The sequence below is a fragment of the Lates calcarifer genome, linkage group LG13, assembly GCF_001640805.2.
Source record: "Lates calcarifer isolate ASB-BC8 linkage group LG13, TLL_Latcal_v3, whole genome shotgun sequence".
NCBI lineage: Eukaryota > Metazoa > Chordata > Actinopteri > Centropomidae > Lates > Lates calcarifer.
Window position 1 is genome coordinate 5783152 of NC_066845.1, and position 19842 is coordinate 5802993.

Sequence of the window (19842 nt, forward strand, 5' to 3'; positions counted from 1 at the left end):
TGTTGACTGGATCTAAAGCAAATGCAAGAAAACTGGATTTTCATTTTCCATTTTAGCGTCAAGAATCGTTATTAAAAGAAGAACATCAGGTCACCTGGTAGCCATATACAGCTGAGGTGTTTGAAAAGGCCATGCTCTGGGCAGAACAGGTAAAACTAAACAGGGAAACATTTTTATGCTATTCAGAAGGAAGTCAGCACTGTGATGTCAGTTGAAAGAAACACCAATGAGGAAAACATAATAAAAGGGCTAAATAAAACATTATAAATAGGTGGAAATAGCCCTCTGATCTGCAAGAATATTATCAGAGGGGTGACTGGTCCATACTCCAGCATAGTTCATGCAGCCAGTGTAACTGAAATTGTCTATAGGACCTCATCTCTTGGATTTCAATCTAGTATTTCCTGACATACATTAATACTGACACACTGATATATATTATAATAGAATCCCTCAAACCCCCTGTATATACAGTAGGGTGACACCACAGACCTGATCTTTCTACTCTGACCACTAGGTGAAGCTAAATTTCATTGTGTAAAATATATCCTGACTCATCCTCCTAGTGAGAGTGACACAGCTTAATCTGGCCTGTGGTACATTGATCTAATTTTACACTTTAGAATATATGGATCTGAGAATTACAACATGTACACATTCATATGGTTGTTATATAAATATGAGTAAAATGGTAATTTATCTCATAATCTATGAAGGGAAATTAGATTCTGCCTAGCAAAACCACTATTCAGATGGAAAGGCAGCAAATTAATAATGTGTAATACATAATATCTCCACAGGTCAGTGCAAATTTCACAGTATATGAGAGACATGGAACTATAAAGACTTAAACTGAATATCCTACAGATTGTGCCATGACATGGAAAAAATTAAGGCTTAATGATCACTGAATTCCAAACATAGCTGAGTTCAATACTTGATCAAATGTGAAATTAAAGTAGACATATTTTACAATGAAGGATACTCATCTGCTCAAAAGAGTGTGTAGAAGGCCTTGCCTCATAGTTACTATTACTGTAGTCACTAATGATATTACATGTTGAAAATTAAGTAACTATTCTATGAGTAATGTTACATGCTGGTAATACGGTGGGAATAATCTGATTTCTTCTGTTGAGAGCTGCTAGAAAAACATTGTTTTACTTGAGCAAGCTATACTGGTAGCAGGTCAGATTAGGTCAGATTTAGTTTAAAATTATTACCACCATGACCTCAAGTATACAACGGGGTACTAGTTACAAAATAGGATTGTGACAGATGTTTTTCTTTTTCTGTTTAACATACTTGTCTATTATATTTTTTAAATTTTGGATAAAGGACCATTCAGAAAAATAAGCTTTGTCACTGAACTTATAGGAGAACAGGTGTAACAACTTTATAGGCTATCTTGTTCAAGCTAGTATAGCTACCTGAACTAGCTGTAATAGCACAAACAGATAGCACACAGAGTTACTGTACCTCTCCGTTGAGCTATAAAATTAAATGATCTGAATTAACTTGAGCAAACGTTAACTGTGTGTCAGTACCAATATTAGCCTGTCGGGGTCAGTCAATTGTGAATTTTCACAGTCAGACCTAAATACTAGAGCTTGAGTTTTAATTGTCAGACACAGCGTCACCATAATTACTTCGAATGTTTGCCTAGCTAGCCGTCAGATTTGAATATTAACAACTAACATTAGCTAACGTTAAATTAGCTAAACCTATTTTCTATTAGGGCATCGTATTTCACCGGCACTGAGCATTACTTTACGGTATAGTATTTTACTGTTGTGTTCTTTATATATTAGCCAGTGTTACCTACTTTTTACAGGAAACAAAATATTAAATTAATTTTTAGCCTAGTAGCTTTAAATTTGCACATGTCATTGATTTAGCGTCGAAATGTCAATCATTTACTTTTAGCTTTGAATGTTAGGTTGTGTATTCAGTTATTAATTTATTTCTAACCGAATAGCCAACAACTTCCTTTGACTCCCATCCCTGAGCCAGTTCGAGCAGCAGAGCCTGACTAAGCAGAGAATAGTCCACCTACATTGGCCGGAGACCTGAGCCAAGCTTATTGATGAGCACAGGGGCGTGGTGTCGCTCGTCTCCACACGTGCAAACATTTAAAAGTGTGGACACACTAATGTGACCGTTTGTTGGATGTTCACTTGGGGAGCGAACTACGGTCCGCGACTCTTTGCTGTCGTACCCGAGCAGGAAAACGGTGGATTCTTGCATTATGTTGTCGTTATTTAGCATTTGACACATACGCGTTCATTCTGAGAGTGTGAGAAGTGGGCTATATTTTGAATTTTGACTTTGTTTTTCTTCGTGACACACAGGCTAAAGATGTTGCCGGACGCCTATGGGTGCGTTGTGGCGAACAGGTTCGGGAATCTTCTGGATGACGAAGCCGACCCGTTCGACTTGATCAACGAAGTGGAATCGGAGAAGGAGAAAAATAAGAAGAAGAAAAAGAAGAAGGAACGATGAGGATAAGAAGGGCAAGCAGAAAAAACCCGGACAGAAGGAATCACAGAAGGACAGGCGAGTCCCCTTCACGGCCGATCATGGTCAAGACCCTGTTCCAGGTAAGCGCCACACGCATGGCTGCGTTACACCGTTACACACCCTGACTCTGGCAGCAGCTGGTATTTCTAGACCGGATAGTCCAGCCAAGAGCGGCCGGTTTGCTCAGGCTTTGTCAGCTGCTGATGGTGCAAGGTCAGCGAGGCTGTTGAAGCACATGTGCATGCTGTCAGGGTGGGTTTCGGGTAGCTGTGATGCCAAATGCTTTAAATGCGCATTTCAAAATTGTATGTAAATGCATGATTGTACTGCTGACATAACAACCATCCATCTACTAAAACAGTGAAAAAAATGTGTAAAAACTTCTGTGCAGTTACCCCCATTTTACCTTTTTGCAGCATTTGTTTGATATTGTCACACTTACTCTTTGATTTTGCAGAGTTGGAGGTTTGAGAATGTAAAGCAGGAGGCTGGAAAATGTTTTAATACTCAAGGTTGAGACTTTAAAAGTGCACCAGGAAATTAACATATCTTACCAGCAGTTTTTGTAACAGACCACTGTAGACTGAAGTGGACTTTATTGATGAGTGGTTCCAACAAGGGCAGTTTTGCTTGATTTACCTGACCACATATCGTCATCATTTAGAAACAAAAAAGGGGGAAAAAGTGACAAAACAAAATACAGCTATATCTCACCAACCTCCTTTTTTGTCATCAGTTCGTAAACAGCAGCAGGAACGTTCTGGGCCTGTGACTGAGAGAGGAGATGGCAGAGAGGAGGCCCAGAGGGGCATGAAGAGAGCTGCTGCTGGGGAGCGTCAGGCAACCCAAGAGGAGTACCCACAGGAGTTCTCCATCTCCAAGTATGTTCTCATATACACTGAGGCTAAAACAAATCTCTGTATCATGATTTTTAGAGTGCAGCACATTCACTATGCAGCATCACCACTGATTAAAAATTCGTCCAGATAATAATTTGAGCATAAAATGTCTTTATGTACTTAACCCACAAAGCTAGAATTTCAGTGAGGGAACTTTTTTAGTACAAAAAGCGGAATTTAAAAAAAAAAAAAAACTTTCCCACAAAGTAATACTTAAAAACAGCACTGCAGCCTCTGTAAGAAGAAACAACAGATTCTTCCTCTTTCAATGAAATAAATTCAAAAGTAATGAAACACACTCTTGCTTTATTCTGTACACTCAGGGGTTTTGCTGCTACACTTGCTGTAGGAGCTGTAACAGGAATAATCTGTTTTTATCGGATTGTTCTTCAGACCTTCCTATAATGCAGAATCCAACCTCCGAGGCAGAGGGGGGATCAGAGGCAGGAGAGGAGCAAGAGGTGGCGGAGGATACACAAGGAACCCGGACAACTTCAACCTGAGGGGCAAGAGAGAATATGATCGACACAATGGAACGTAAGTCGTTTTGTTCATGTAGCCGTACAGTTTAAAAAGCTGATGCCCTTGTTGATTTGTCTCTCGTGTGGTATGCTGACAACTTTTCTTAAATTCATTGCAGAGGTATATCCCCTGAAGAGAAGCGAGGAGGCAGAGGACCCTGGAACTGGGGCTGCGTTGAAGAAGCTTCAAGGTTAGCGGACTTTCATTAACAACGTGGAAATAGTAACTTATACAATTGGGTGTAAATAGATGTTTTTTTTTGTTCATGTCCTTTTGTGAAGTGAATTAATGGAGGTGACATCAGATGCTCCAGTCAAATCTGAGGAGCCCCAAGCACCTGTGGATGAAGAGAATCCGAGTCGGTGAGTGATGCATATAAGCATCTTTCTTAAAAATTACTACGTCACCAGGTTGGGTGGCAAACTCATCTGAGTGACCAGTCTGAACTTGAGTAACAACTGGACTACCCAAAGTGTGTGTGTGTGTGTGGGGGGACATGTTACAGGTTTACAAGTTTTTTTCTTTTGCTTATTGAACACTAGAACAACATGCAGCACTGGTTATATTTGTAAATCGTGTACTTGTACACAATGAAATGTGCTTTTCTGTTTTCAGCACAGAACAACTAGTTGCTAAAGTTAAGGCTGAAAAAATAAAACAGGTTCCTGTGTAAAGTTTGTATTAATTAAAAATATTAAGACATTGCTGGCTTATTATTTATTTCATGGTTACATTTGTTGCTAATGATGATCAGGTTGCAACAGTATTTTCAAAATGTCATGCCACAAGCTTTTTTGGTGACTATATTTCAGTTTTAAGATGACTGATGCAGTGTGACAAAGTGGAATGACATAATTGTCCTCAATTATGATAGAGCAATGGAAGAGGAGGACGGAGAGATGGTGGTCCAGGTTGCCATGGAGATGACCCTGGATGAGTGGAAGGCCATGCAGGAGATGAGTCGTCCCAAGGCAGAGTTTAATATCCGCAAAGCAGAGAACAAGATTCCCTCCAAAGCTAAAGTCATCCACCAGTCAAAGCACCTGGAGGTGAGAATGTAAAACACTCTATAGAACGGTTCAACTTTCACGAGGGCTTCACTGTTTTCTTAACGGTGAAGCCCTCGTCGTTTTCTTAATGGTGAAGCCCTCGTGAAAGTTGAACTATGACTTTAGGAGCAATATTGTAAACCTCCTCTTGCAATGAGGTTTCATTGTAGCATACAGACACCAGTCCCTCAGAAATACATAAACTAGGCAAATGGTGAATCGCACAAAGGTTGTCTTTTCTGTGATGAGTACGTAACAACCTAAAAACTATAACAGATTCCCTTAGCCATTGTTGACATGGTGGGTTGTGGAGACGTGTTTGAGTTTTGCTGTAGCTGTCAGGTTCAGCTTGGTTCAGCAGACTAGAGTTTGCGGTTGCCTTCAATCCCCAGAACTTCAAAGGGACTCTGGAGGACATGGAGATTGAGGGCAACTTCCTCCGTAGATCTGTGAATGACATAACCTCCCTTCTGGACATCAATTTCGGGAGTCTTGGACGCCCCACTCGTGGAGGTCGGGGAAGGGGAGCAAGAGGTGGTCTGCCTACTCGCCTAGAGAGACCTAAACCCATACTGGAGAGGGTACGTTCTCAACTCTGTTTAAGGAGATACATTCATTTAGTGTTAAGTACAAACTAGGGGACAACTAAGTAGAGGTAACGACTTAAAATGAACTGCTTTCACCAGTCTGTACTTGTTTGATATCTGCACTTAAACTTTTGTAGGGATTGCAACTAGTACTAGTAGTACTAGTAGAACTGAGTGCACTTGTCTCACATAGCTAGCTACCAGAGAATCCATGACAATACTGTAATCATTATAATAAAAGAATCAACCAGAATATGAGGAACCTATGTTAAAAATGTGGTACAATCTCATTTGAGTAATGTCTTTTTTTTGTTCCCCATCAGGAGGATGATCTGGCTCCTAATCCAGATGACCCAGAAGATTTCCCAGCACTATCAACAGGAAGATAACTAAATGCACTTCTCTTCATTTACCTACTGTTTGGAAAAATTTGTTGCACTTGACACTTGATAGGAAACAGTGTTTTCATGTTTCTGCTGTTCTTAAGGTTTTGGGGTTCTATTGCACTGGAGGCACTGTTTAGCATTTGACTCCTGGAGAATAAATGCTTCTGCAAGTTTATCTTGGAGCTGTTGAGGCTTTTCTTTTTTTTTTTTTTAATGCAGCACCGGGACTAAACGAGTAGGGAATGTGAGAAATTTGGATAAATGGATCTGTATTGTCTTTGGCACCTGTAGGCTGTAATGCAACTGTTCTCAGCTGGTCATAAGGACTGTCTTACTGTGACTTGGCATGAAAACCAATGGACAATCAGCCAGAGACATACTTGGGGGTACAATTTTATTTAAAATGTCAGATTCTATGTGCTTAAAGCAAATGTCTTTAGTGGATTATAACATGAGTTAGACAAGGCCCCGTTAGGACCACTGACTTATCTAATAGCATGATTCAAACATAGTACAAAAATATTTACAAAATACAAACTGAGTATATCAAATGTTGAGATATTTACAGTCTTGAAATACAGTAGCTGAAAAGCCTCACAAGTAAATGACAGGAATAAAAGACAAGCCAGATATTGAATGGTGGTACAAATGTGCACAGTACTGTATTTTGTGATGGAATTCATCGACATCCATGGCACAGGCACCCTTGTGCCTTCTGCCATGGAGGGCCAAGAGCAGAGTTTTATTCCAAACTCCTGGCCAAATCCATCGCCAAATCTTTCTAACTTAACGTGAATCATCCGTATTATAATCCAGAATATCTAATGCACAGTGCTCATTTTAGAGGAAATCTCTTGGATTCACACATTCACATGCCGGTCTGATGGATGTGGTTCAATCTGATGTTTGCTACTGCATGCTTCTATAAGTAGGAACAACCAGGCAATGATTAAAACTATTGGTTTCTTTCATGATGCTGTGTTTACAAATATAAAAACCAAAGTGCCTTATGGGTAAAATAACTTCAAACAATCTATAAATCATTGACATGTCACATCACGGTGGTTAAAATGAGTTCCAACCCTTTTCCTCAAAATTAAAAATCAACTGAAAGTAGTACAGCTTACAGCTGTATATAAGTTGGCTTTCATGTAAATTTCCTCAGGATTTCCAGATCCACAGGCTCATCGAAGTAGAGGAGCTCTAGCTTTGGGTATGGAGTGACTGTAAAAAAACAAAAACACAAAGTCAGTATTAGTAGGGAGACAGATTTCATTGGTTTACTCTGCACTATTCAGTTAATTGGTAAACATTTTTCCATTCATGCAATCAGTGATTATGCACATGGACCACAGACATGCCTATAAGAATGACTCATAATACATAATTCTATAGAAACCAAATGATACTTTTTACAATACATAACGTAACACAGAAAGTGAGGAGGAGGAGATAGATACCATAGCCTGGAAAATCGAATTGATTGCAAAGAGCTGCGAGCTTTACGTCCTCGGGAGACAGTGCGTCTGTTGCATATGTAGGAAATATAAAAGAGAAGGAAAGAGGAAGGAGATAAACACTGCAGATTAGCACCAGTAGAGGATGCAGTCATGGCTACAGAGTGGTGACAACAGGCCAGAGGCAGAAGACACCGTGAGCAGCAGAATCCAGAGAAGCTATAGCCAGTCATAACTCTGAAATCCACTATTCTTAGAGAACATGCAAGGAAAGCTACTGAAAGGAAGAGCAGGGAGACTGAGGCAGGTGGAGTTTAACCTGACATTGGTGCAAAAGCAGGGTCAGCTTCACTAAATATTAGTCCTGGGCAATGTCAGGATGTATGTAATGTTAGTACATCTGAGTATGGAAAAACTGTGGCTGGGTTGCACCATCATCTTTTAATTGAAGTCCATCTTCCACACAACCTGTTTAGTTAACTATATTTGAAATGAACTATGTTGGATGATGTAGATGTAACCCTATTAAGACTAAAGCTATAACTATTCAGCTGAAAAATGGCAATACATATTAAAAAGTTTGACGTGTCTTGATTTTGTTACATTTTATCTGACAGACATTATATAATTGGTTTACTCTGTTATTTTATGATTTATGCTGGCAAACTAACTTTGACTTTAGTCTGAAGTTTCCATGATTTAGTGGAAGTCATTTCTCTTCTGCAAGAAAAAAAAATTAAATCAGATCAAATGAGCATTTAGGTTAATGAGACCAGTTAAGTCAGATTCCTATCTTTCTTCATGGAACTGTCATTTTTCTCCCAACTGCCTAAAAAGACCACTGATTCATCTTAACTGTCAGATCAAAATGGACTCTAAATGAAATTTTACCATTTCCCGAATATATAAAACATAACAGAAGAATCTGTAGCTAAACCACAATTAAATTTTAATCACTGTTGATGCATCCCAGCCTAAGCACATTAAGTGATTCTGACACAACCACTGTCTTGAGCATAAAGAGGAGAAAGAGGGAGAGTGCTGAGCCTCTGGAATTTGGCTGAATTTACACAGGCAACAAGGATCAGATAACTTAAATTTTGCTCCACAGATCTGATCACCCCACAGCTGCTAAAACCAGGGAGAAACCTGTTTTAAATATGGTTTTTCCTGTTTGGGCAACTCAGAGGAGATCTGCTGCTCATAAACAAAATTAAACTTGTTAAAAAATTTGTTTCTGTTTGTGTGCAAATGCAGCCAAAGTCTCCATATGGGCTCAGGGTGGGTCTGCGGGAGCTTGCCTGCAGGTGGACCTGTGCCATGTTTAAGTTGATGAGAGTGCCTGTGTTGGCTGTGGCACTGGCTGTGTCTCTATGGCTGCCACATGGCTCACAACACATTGGGTCCCTGTCGCCAGTCACTACATGCAAGTTGCCTAGGGACCTGACCAGTCTGGTGTGGCACAGGGAGCTGGCAGAGAAGAGGGGAAGCTGTTAATTTACTCCACATGGATCCATGAGTGGCTATAGCCTCTTGGTTGCTTTTCAGCCGTGTCTGCTCCACATATTAAAAAAAACCCATCAAAACAGAATATAATGTTTTTGCTATTGCATCAACATATCGCTGTTCTTGATAAAGTAGAAAATGGAAAAATAATTAAAAATACAAATTATTTAAAAGCGAGTAAAGCACAAAAATATGACATGATACTCTACATTTTTAGTTTTCAGCTATAGAGACACAAAAAAGACTGGTTTTGGCAAAGTAAAATATTTCCCTTTTAGTTCTCGTGCTACTCTTATTATACACCTGGGCTATCATTGGGGTGATAACTGCTCAGTGTCAGATTCAGCACTGACCTTCCTCCTACTCCATTTGCTGGCAGTGAGGTTCTGGTCCTCTTCCTGCTGTCTGAGTGGTCCGACAGAGCCAAGGGGTTAACGCTGGTTTTACAGCCCTGAACACTGGCCTGCAAGATGACCCTGCTGCACAGGAGAGAGGAGAGGTGTCATAATTAGTCTTGTCTTTTGTCAGTATGACAGTGTGCAATCAACTGTACATGTACACTGCAAACTCTACCTTAGGGACTGTGATGATGATCTGGTATGAATTTTATTCTCTTCCTGTCTGTGAAAACACAAGTAACACAACCGTAAAAATGTGATTACATTTGATATTATCTTATATAATTGAGAGAACTGAGAAGAGAGATGATAGGACAGAGTGGAGGCAGAGGAGGAGAAGACTGTATGGAGATGGGCAAAAAGGCTTTAAAAATTGATAGCTTTAGACTTAGGCACAGATCATTATTGCAGCTTCAGCAGCCAAGTAGGATTAGTAAAGCCGAGTAAGTACCAGAGAAAGCCAGGGGGTGGCACTAAACAGCTTAGAGGGACCTGATTTGTCTTTTTACAGAGTTGTTATTTTTATCAGCTGAACTGTCTGAGGGGTTTTGATTTTGACAGTTGGCAGTTCAATCAACACAATAACCAGCAAAGCATGATGTTTAAAGATGACAGGATGATGGTACAAAATCATTATGTACTGGAAAATTGTGACAAGGACAAGGCAGGAGCCTTTGATGTTTTAGATTTTTTAAAAACAGGCTCTGCTCATCAGCTCATAGTTTACTGTGCTCGCAAAAAGGATAAAGTAACAAGAGGATGATTTTAAACGACTTTCTGATTTGGGTTGGGAATCAAAGAGAGACATTGGGGCTCACTTACAGCATTCTCAGTTAGAGCTCCAGAACGGGGGGCAGGACAGGTTTTTTGGGGGCTGACGGGCGGTAGAACTCATTGAAATCCTAACCCGTCTATACAGAAATGCAGGATGGAAGAAGGGAAGCCATACACAATCCACCACAGGGCAAGGCTACACAGGGAGGAGAGCAGCATGGCTACCAGCCATCTGAAAGGAGGACAAATCCAACAACAAGAGCAAACGGAAAAAAAGGGGAAAAAAGGAAGGAGAGACAAGAGACGTCCTGGCAGGACACAAAGCCTCTGATGTTCTGCTTTTCCACTGGGACTGGATTAGATGAAATACCTTTCATAGAGCTTTGCGTCCAGCAGTGCCCGTCAGCAAGTTTTTGTTCTTCACTTGATCTAATGTGTTAGCACTTAAAACCCGACCAATGTGGGAATTTTGAAGTAGATATTGATATTTGAGAGTTTAAAAAACACAAACAGGCAGATATTCCATTTTACACAAAAAAACTGTAAATTTGTTATGTAAGTTGTAACAAATATACAGGCAGGCTATTTTACAACTGACAAACTTTACTGATAGTAAGATAGATGACACTAGATATAGATGACATAAAATCCTCTATAGTAAACTTCCCTCAAATTTAAATCACTAACAATAAACTAAAGAAAAAAAACAACAACAGTAAAGGTTTATATATGATCAAGAGAAATCAGGCTAAAAATGCAGTCTAGGAAAGACTTGTGGACTTCAGTTTCTGCCATAATATACATACATAGATATACAATATCTCTAATTAGCACCTCTTATTGTGAATTGACAAAAACATGTCTAAAGATGTCTTACAAGAACTAAAATATCCCATTATGAAATTTTGTTCCACAAAAACAGACCATTTAAAAAGAAGCTGACAGAGACAGAAACCTGAAGGAGTAAACAAAGCTCAGATGGTTTTTTTTACACTGATCCAGTCAAAAGCAATGGAAAAACAACAGGCAATTGACAATGAACCCAGCCCAACATTAAATACGTTAGACACAAACAGAGATTGAACACAGAGGCATGTCCATGCGTGCATGTCCAAGGGTTTCATGCCTACTGCCATGCGTGAAAAGGCAGAGAAGATAAAGAAAAGTTTTCATATAACTGTCGTTCTCTCTGGAATTCAACATGCACCTCAGTATTGCATAATAAAAACAAATAGTGGAGCCAGATGGTGAAGTTCAGCTGGAAGTTAGATGTTTGTCTAGCAACGCATACAATGATAAGGCGTATGGCCTGAAGTGCAAGCAAATCTCCCCTCTGCCTCAACTCCCTCTTGAAAACGGATAAGTACCCATTTTCATCCTACCACCTCCTCAGAAGGTCACCAATGATATTTTCTAATCCTTCACATTTAAAGCCACTAATTAAACTCATAAAACACCTCAGTCAAAGATGATTCTAACAGAAAAGTACTATTGGCAATTTCCAAAAACACCTACAACTTAAATGGTTGGGCACACAAGTTAGCTACTTTACCAAACAGTGAGGAAGTAGCTACTGCAGATCATGAGGACCGAGTTTCCCTTACTAAACATTTTTTCTTGAGAAGTGCCAAGTCAGTAGTGCAAGCCATGCACTAAAACATTTAATTCAACTAATCCAGATCTGATGAAAAACCGTGATTAGTTGAATAATTGGTGCTGTTGTTAACACGTAGAGCAGGCTCAACTTGAGACCTTCACTGTGACTCAGATAAGCCTTCATATCAAAGCAGAACAGCTCAGTGTGTCTATGAGGCAGACAATGAAAGGCGTGTCAATGTAATGCATCCACTAAGTGCATATCCACTTCACACCGTAGTCATCCAAAGAAAGGAAAAAAAACAAAACAAACAAAACACAAGAACAACTTCATATCAGCCATACCATTAGCCATACCATTCACTGGCATAGCAACCATTTCTACAGGAAGAGGATGTCAGCTAGAAAGGAAGTGACGTGCACTTACCTCCATCATACAAAACCTCACATCCTCTCTCTGTTTTTCCTCTCCCCCACTCTTTCACTGCCTCTTTCTGCTATCTTTTGAACGGCAGGCAACACATCGGCCACACCTGTACTCATGAGGCTGCAGCAGAACACTACCACCTGCCTGACATGGGACAACAAAAGCCAAAGCCATATGGGTACATTGGCAGAGGCCAGTCAACCATCCTCAGCCATACTGACACCCAACCTTCCATGGCTTGATTTACATGGGCACAGATGATGTGAAGTTCATTTAGACAGGGAAGTGAAAAAAAATCTACTCGGGTTCCTCCTGTTTAGATAACTGTATAGGGTTAGCTTTAGCACTTTATTACCACACAATGCTTCCATAGAGCTGGCTAGTCACATGTTACAGCTATCCAACTGTACTCTAACTGTTTATTACACGCAGCTATACTAGAAACAAAATTAAAATCACCAATTTGCAAAGGCATAATGATGTGTTTGCAACATGTCACAATGACTTTTATTGCAACACTGAATTCCATGCTTGTTTCTCTTTTGGTTGACATTTCTGAGATGAATCATTTTTGGATCTCACAAATGCCACATTGTGAGTGCACCTCCATCAGTGCTAAAAACGCCTATTTTAGGTTTAACCACTGATTTACATTTACAATGTCTGGTGTGCAGTGTCCATTTGCTCACCACCAATAGCTGACATGAGCTTCAAATTTGATCAAAGTCAGTTCAACTGCAATTCAATTAATATCTGTTTTTTTCTAACACTTAAATCTACCGCACCACTTTGTATTTGGTGGCTGTGGTATGAGGTGCTATACACATTCTAGTCTTACAGTTTTGATATAACTTCACTGACTAAAAATGTTCATTAATGTTATTTAAGCTATTCAATGTATCTATATCATGCCCTCTATTGACTAAATGAGTGGCCCAGTTACCTCAAGGACGATGTGACATGATAATCTAGTGACTAGCAAGCTCTATATTGATTTGCCCTATATATATTTTTCCCCTCAGCTCTCAGTTATTTTTAAGTTTTTGACTGAAGACAATTCACAAATTAAAAATCCTGTAGTAAAACAAATTCATAGATTATTTCTGTCACTTCCACATCTTTTGTGCCTCCTCTAAATCCAGCCCTCAACAAAAAAGATTTTCTGGAAGATTGTGTGCCAGATAACTCCAATCCAGCCCTCCAAACAACTGTATCACTCACTCCATGTCTCATTATTTGACCTACTTCTTCCTTGACTTATTGTTCATCCTCAGCACTCTCAGATTATAGATGAAAACTGAATGACTTAGATTACACTTGATCTGCGTGGGATGACATTTAATCCAAAGAACCAGAAGAGGAAACAAAAACAGAATTATTATATTACACGGGATACTGACTAGTTCCTTAACGCACAGATAAATTATGATATTAGGATGAAACTGCCATGGTATGGATTAGGGAGAGCAGCCCTAACAGATTAGCCATGCCTAAAACCTGGCACAAAAGGACAGCTGTCTACCCTAAGTAAACACTCTGAAAAGGAGAGAGCTCATTAAATTAAGTGCTAAACATAACAAAAAAGTCCTATGAGGTCACTTTCTGTTCATTAGGAAACCCTTATTTTTCCCAAATCAAACTTATGATTTGGAAAACTCTACTGTATACACGTAATGATCCGAGGGACTGACATAGAGAGGCGTCGCTCATTTTACAGTAGAACAACACCGTCAGCGTGATGCATTATGACACTTGCAGGCTGCCTAGGTACTTACGATAGTGAACCTGAAGATGATCTGGACTGCCTTTTGCTCTTCAAGGCTCGAAGTTTATCACCCTGTGTGAGGCCATTTCTCTCGTCTTCATCATTATACTGTACAACAAAGAAAAGGCCATGAATAGACAAAACATGTCCTTTGGTTCATTAGTTCTCTCTACTTATGGAAGTACTTCATGAAAGCATGGCAGGAGCGTCACTCACCAGTTCCATTTCTTCTTTCTTGGGTGTCCTGTTTTTGTTGCTCCCGTTGATGGTGATGTCGTCCACTCCAGACAGGATCCTGGTTACAGCCATCTTGCCGTTCTCTCGTTCATTAAGCATCTTCTCCCGAAAAACATCTCCCTCAGCCCACAGACTGTTCTGCTTCCTGACGTACAAAAGTTCAACAGACCACAAAATAAACTTCTTGTTCTTGCCAAACCACCACCAGTATTATTATTACAATTTTTAGAACCCTGAAAAAGAATTGATCTTTGTTTTTAAAGGCCCTGAAACCCTATTTTCTTAATTAGCATCTTACTATAATTGATGGGGTCCATAAACACACTGTCTTCTGCTTAAGTTAACAGTTTTGTTTATATCAGACAAGAGATCTCTGTATTTCTGCAGTTGAAGTGAGAATGCAATGTAACATTTCCTTGCTGTTAGCAACATTTGAATTCAAATATGACAACAGTTGTAGCACCGATTATTTATACTGCCAATACTGTCAATCAGGTCAAACCACACCTGCACAGTCCTGATGAAGCAGATTAGCTGAGCTTCTGACTGTCAGTGCTATTTTTTAACCTTTAACTCTGGTTGTTGTTTATCTAAGCATGGATATTTAATATGATAACAAAATGCTTAACATTTGAAATCAGTGGCTTTTTGAAAATCCTGCTTCAGTGGACACATACTCTTCAACAAAGTTCTGCTGAGGCCCAATGATAGACCCTGGTCGGCAGATCCGTATCCAGGCAATGGCCTCTGCAGCAGTCAGTTGGTAATGTTTCATCATATAGCAGCCAATCAGAGTGCCAGTCCTCCCCAGACCAGCTGAAAGAAAAGAAAAAGCGACATGGCATTAAATTGTGTGATAAATAGGACACAAGCAGAATTGTTGGACCCATCAGCAAAGTTTCTTGCAGTGTGAATGTGGGCCAGAAATCTCACCTTTGCAGTGGACAGCTATGGCTCCTTCTGCGTTCTCACAGATGTTGAGGAACTTCCTGACGATAGAGTCGTTCGGTGTGCTCCCGTCCACAAAGAACAGGTCATGATGTTCGAAGCCAGAGTCTGTAAAGCGCCTGGCATCATACATCTTTTTGTTGAGGCGGATGATAGTGGTGATGTTGTGTTTCCTAAAGTAAGGAATGTAGGCCTCAGGAGCGTGCAGAGGATACCCTGATGTAAATGAAAAGCCATTCTTGTGAGTTTAGGAGGTGCTTAAATGACATCAGACACAGTTCTGCAGTGTACATTTCAATTACCATTCTCTATTTTGCTTTTCGGATGAGGCCCACTGAATGCAAGGAACTTTCCTGGAATGATCCAGTTTAAGTCTCCATTTTCTGCTCTCTCGTAGTGCTCATATTCCTCCACATCAAAGTTAGAGAAGTCCAGCCAGCCGTACTGCAGAGCCTGAAAGATGTTTGAGAGGGAGTTAATTTCATTAAGCGCATGACACAGCAAGAAAGAAAAATAAATAAATCTCGAAATGACGTACCTTGTGAACAGCACGGAGGCAATCTAGGATGTTCAGATTGTACATGCAGGTTCCAAATGAAGCATCTCTGTGAAACATAAATTATACTGACAGTCTTTATCAGCGCAGCATACTTAAAGACCAATTTTTTTCCTTTAAAAAATTCTCTGGCCAGAATGCAGACTGCAATCTCATGTCTAGTGCTCCTGAATGCTCTTGCTCTGCTGCAGTGGTCTCTGTTACATATCTTTTTTTTTTTTTTAATATTTTCTTTTGCCATTTTATAGTCACTGTGATAGTAACTGGGCACAGAGGCTTCTAGGTCTTATAATCTTGAATCCTTATTGTGCTACATTTGTATCTGAACAATGCGGGTGAAGACAATGTAATTTTGTTATGAATGTTATTTACTGTAATATTTTAAATGCTAAATAATTTAATCAGATAAATCATCATTTTAAAAGCTACACGTTATATTTACAAACAGAAGATGCACCAATCTTTCACCAACTCTTCTTAAAAGTTTATTGTGTCTTTTTTATTATTGTTTTAAGATCCATACGTGATGCTTGTTAGTTTGCTTTTTCCATGTACTTTAAACACTTCTACTTTTCACTTTGAAACAGGTAAAGTCAACTGCTTGAATTTGCAAATAACCATTAGAAAGCAAAATAGGTGATGTGGCTATTGTAAATGATCATGTTGATACTGAAAACATAAAGTCTTCAGTCACAGTTGTGGCTCATTCTTATTTAGAAAATAACTAAAGTTAAATGTGAATTATACAGTATATGATAAATTGTTACCTGAATGGGATGTATGTTGAATTCCTTGACACCAGCAGACTGTAGGCCTCCTCTGGCATCATGTTTAGATGCATTACCTTCAAATGGAAATGTCACATCAGCAAGTGCCTCTTCTATTATATGCAGATTTCAGGTGCCATATAATTTCACAAGCTATATGTAACATGTTCGTATACTACTTACAGCATATGAGCCTATTAGGTAGGCTGCATTGGCCTGTTTTTTCTGGTCTCCACAGGTATAAAATATGATCTTCTTCCTTGAGAGTGTAATGGACTGTGAAAAGACATAAATAACAAACAGCACGAACAGATATGTTATGCCACATGTATTAATGTAACATAAGAAAATGCAATATTACAAGGAGACATTATATGGGCATGGTTACTTATTTATTTTTCCACCCCAGCTATGTAATGCTAAACATGGCTGAACAGCTGCAGTGGTACAAGACCCTACAGTGATAGATGAAAGTGTAAATTGTATGGGAAAGGACTAACTCTTGAATGACTTCATTACATAACTGCTACATGGTGTGGTGAAGGCCAATCAGTAGAATTTGTAAGCTAAGAAAAAGGCTGGGCAGTCGCCACATAAGACAATTATGTGCTAGCGCTGTGGAGAGGCTGAATCATCTGTGTCCAAACTTCAGCTGCCTAAATCTGTGCCCAACAGCCTTGAAGAGCCCGTCATGTGCTAAATCCAGACAAACTGCCTGGTGTCGCAAGTTGCCATGAACATGGAATAGTGGGGAAATAAATTAAACTGTAGAAAGGTAACAAGGTCTTGCTAACTGGCACGCTAAAAACTATAACCCTACTTTATTTGCCTACCATATTCAGGTTTAAAGAGATATTGATTGACCTGGGTTTGGTTCCCAGTCTCTCTTCCAAGAAGTGCAATTAAGAGCAGCGGTTTACTTTACCTTGAGCTTCTTTGTCAGCTTGCAACAGAAGCGATAAAACATGGCCAGGTTAAGGGGACCAAAGTCCGCATAGAAGCTGAGGGAGAGAGAGACAAAAGAAGAAGAAAGAGTGTGTCAGAAGTGGCTATTTATGCAACTGGCTATGGTCTCTGGGGAAGTTTCACTAGATAGAATCAGCTACTTCAGACTGACACAGTAAAAACACTGACAGAGTAAAGACTATATTTGGAAACATTTGGTGCTAGAGTGGGTCAATCAGAACAGGACAAAAAGCTGCAAAGACAAGGATTTTTTTGTACCACTGGCACAAAAATGGCTCAGAAAGGTCAGTCATGTCCTCTCCTGTGGCCGGTCTAACAACACCCCACTGAAACAGCCCCATCCCCCACTACAAGCTTTGAAACTGCTAATTGTAGCTGTGGCAAAGTGTTTTTATTTACCTTTAATTTTTAATACTGTTGTGGTTAAGTAGGTTTCCTCCAATGGTAAAAAAAAAGGGTAGTGCACCAAAATACTCTAAAATCTCATGTACTTAAATAACCCTTGTGAATGTACTGAGTAAGTTCTTACTAATAGCTTCTGCACCTAAAGCTAAACTGAGATTTGCTGTATTTTAAATTAGTTGTGTGCAAACCTGCTTACACCAGCACTAATGGTGGTTAAGGTATCTTTTAGATGACTGCAGTGATAACATAAGGTTTGGATACGGGCTTTTGTTGCATTCAAAGTGCAATGACAAGGGGCAGGGCACAAAAATCAATGCAACAACCAGCAAACCAAGTCTGTTTAAAATGCAGACTTTGGATAAGACTGATGACTTACTTCTCATACGCCAGCTCTTCATCTATGCAGAAACAGTGTCGTTCAGCTGTGCTCTTGATCTTTTGCTGAAGTATGGCGAAATATAGTTGATCTGGAAGGAGGGGGGGGGGGATAGGGCGACAAAATTTAGAGGCAGTTAGTTGCTTTTGTCATGCATATATACTTCTGCTGTCTCTCTTTCCTCCCAAACCTGCTGCTCTTTGTTTACAATGACTTCTTTTATGTTGTTTCTGGCAACTTACCCTTGATGAACTCGATACATCTTGGCGAAACATCGTCCGCGGTCATCTTACCCACAGATCTGAACATGATGTTTTGCAGACAAACGCACGAAGTTGATTTTCCTCACGACGACTTGTGCATACTGTATACAACTTACACTAATAGTGTGAGCGGAGATTTTTGTGAGTTAAAAACGATAATTTAAGAATCTAGCGTTAAAAGGAAATCGTTTCAGAGCTTGGCTTTGTTATTAAAGCGGAGAAAGTTACCAGTCGAAGATAGAAGAGGGAAGGAGAGTTTCGTGTTCAAGTGCGCACTCTGCTAAAAATGATCCCCGCCTGGCTCCTCCCCTGGGCTGCTCCGCGGGATGCTATTGGCTACGAGAAGTGCAGAACGCTTCATAATTGGACATATGGACTGTTACTCACGCCCCCTTTAGTTTAAAGTTCTCTACATAACACACATGATAGGTCCCAGGAACGTTGCCCAAGCGGTTGCTAGGACGATCCCTCAGCCAATCAAATTCGTGATTTCCACTTCGACGGACCTCCCTCCCTCAGACTTGAGCTCCTGAAGGATGTGCAAGAGCCAGCCAGGAAAACGCCACAAAAGATGTGAAAATCAACGTTGGGTGAGACTGACAGTGGGTTGACTGTGATATTTATGACATTAATACACCAATCCATTTATCTCTGCACATCTATAACTCACACACACTCCATAAAACAAGACAAAGCGAAGTTCTCGTATAATCCTCCTCCCCTCCTAAAATAAATACCAGAGCAAAACTGAACTGCTTATAATTTGTGCTCTGTGCTCAGACTGTGGAGGTAAGTCGAAGCAAACTAAGTGCATTAACGATAAAGGGACAGGCGGTGTCGCCATATCAGGGCAAAAGCTAAAAAAAAAAAAAAATCAAAGACTTTCACACACCCTAGTCATTTTAAACACAGTTGCGTGCATGCACAGCCTGCTTTGTGCATGTACACGTATTTGCCAACTGGGCTTAAAGTTGACAGGGTTCACTCTGCAGACCCTCTTACCTGTTATCTCAATGTAAATATCAGAGTTTGGCTCCGCCTCTGAGCTGTTGTGAGCTGCACAGCGCTTTTTCCTCGACTCGGCTCGTCTCCTCTCGCTCTTGCGCTTCATTTTCTCTTCAGGGCTTCACGGTGGACATTCCTGCGCAGATGCAACAGAGCTCCTTCGCTTCGCAATGCGGCGGCCTATTGTCGCCTTGTTATTATGGCATGTCTTGCCCCTGCGCCGCTGATGATCTCTGTCTGTGTATCTGCGTCTGTGTGTATGTGTGTGTGTGTGTGTGTGTGTGTTGTGTATGTGTCAGCCGAGACACAGTTGCCTGCTCCAGCCTCTCTGGTGGTGGTGACGTCTGTGAGCAGGGGCAGGTTTCTGCTTTCTGAATCCCCTGCATGTGACGTATCAGGATTAGATGTCCAGTGCCCACCCTTCACTGTACAC

At 40.2% G+C, this 19842-nt stretch overlaps 2 protein-coding genes across 5 annotated transcripts; one reads left to right on the forward strand and one right to left on the reverse strand.

Moving 5' to 3' along the window:
• Positions 1-2031: 2031 nt before the first annotated feature.
• Positions 2032-6138, forward strand: LOC108882481 (intracellular hyaluronan-binding protein 4-like). The gene is given in 10 exon segments (XM_018674999.2): positions 2032-2233; positions 2352-2493; positions 2495-2600; positions 3257-3401; positions 3813-3956; positions 4060-4131; positions 4223-4303; positions 4816-4990; positions 5383-5571; positions 5901-6138. Coding segments are annotated over 9 exon segments (1113 nt in total). The 5' UTR covers positions 2032-2233; positions 2352-2358; the 3' UTR covers positions 5967-6138.
• A 205-nt stretch (positions 6139-6343) lies between these two features.
• Positions 6344-19748, reverse strand: cdc14b (cell division cycle 14B). Of its 4 annotated transcripts, none has more exons than XR_007814381.1 (16): positions 19407-19748; positions 18142-18232; positions 17320-17395; positions 16578-16670; positions 16395-16471; positions 15610-15676; positions 15374-15524; positions 15057-15287; positions 14801-14939; positions 14103-14268; positions 13897-13994; positions 10147-10330; positions 9500-9547; positions 9280-9405; positions 7424-7489; positions 6344-7187 (listed from the first exon to the last, which is right to left on the reverse strand). XR_007814381.1 is itself a non-coding variant. In XM_018674951.2 (16 exons), exons 1-15 carry the CDS (start codon positions 19513-19515, stop codon positions 7466-7468), a joined length of 1662 nt encoding a protein of 553 aa, XP_018530467.1. In that variant the 5' UTR covers positions 19516-19747; the 3' UTR covers positions 6344-7187; positions 7424-7465. The 4 variants fall into 4 exon arrangements, 3 of the variants coding, with proteins under 3 accessions (XP_018530467.1, XP_018530449.1, XP_018530484.1); XM_018674951.2 differs by lacking the exon at positions 10147-10330 and adding an exon at positions 8722-8890 and having other exon boundaries at positions 9280-9402; positions 19407-19747; XM_018674933.2 differs by lacking the exon at positions 10147-10330 and adding an exon at positions 8722-8890 and having other exon boundaries at positions 19407-19746.
• Positions 19749-19842: the final 94 nt, after the last annotated feature.

What these genes read in the sequence shown, in the direction of transcription:
- cdc14b (XM_018674933.2), bottom strand. Translation starts at nt 19,515, where the DNA reads ATGAAGCGCAAGAGCGAGAGGAGACGAGCCGAGTCGAGGAAAAAGCGC. An exon ending in CATAGCTGTCCACTGCAAAG is followed by an intron (nt 14,940 to 15,056) that starts GTGAGATTTCTG and finishes CTTTTCTTTCAG; the next exon opens with CTGGTCTGGGGAGGACTGGC. An exon ending in TCATCTTCAGGTTCACTATC is followed by an intron (nt 9,548 to 13,896) that starts GTAAGTACCTAG and finishes GTGTTTTCACAG; the next exon opens with ACAGGAAGAGAATAAAATTC.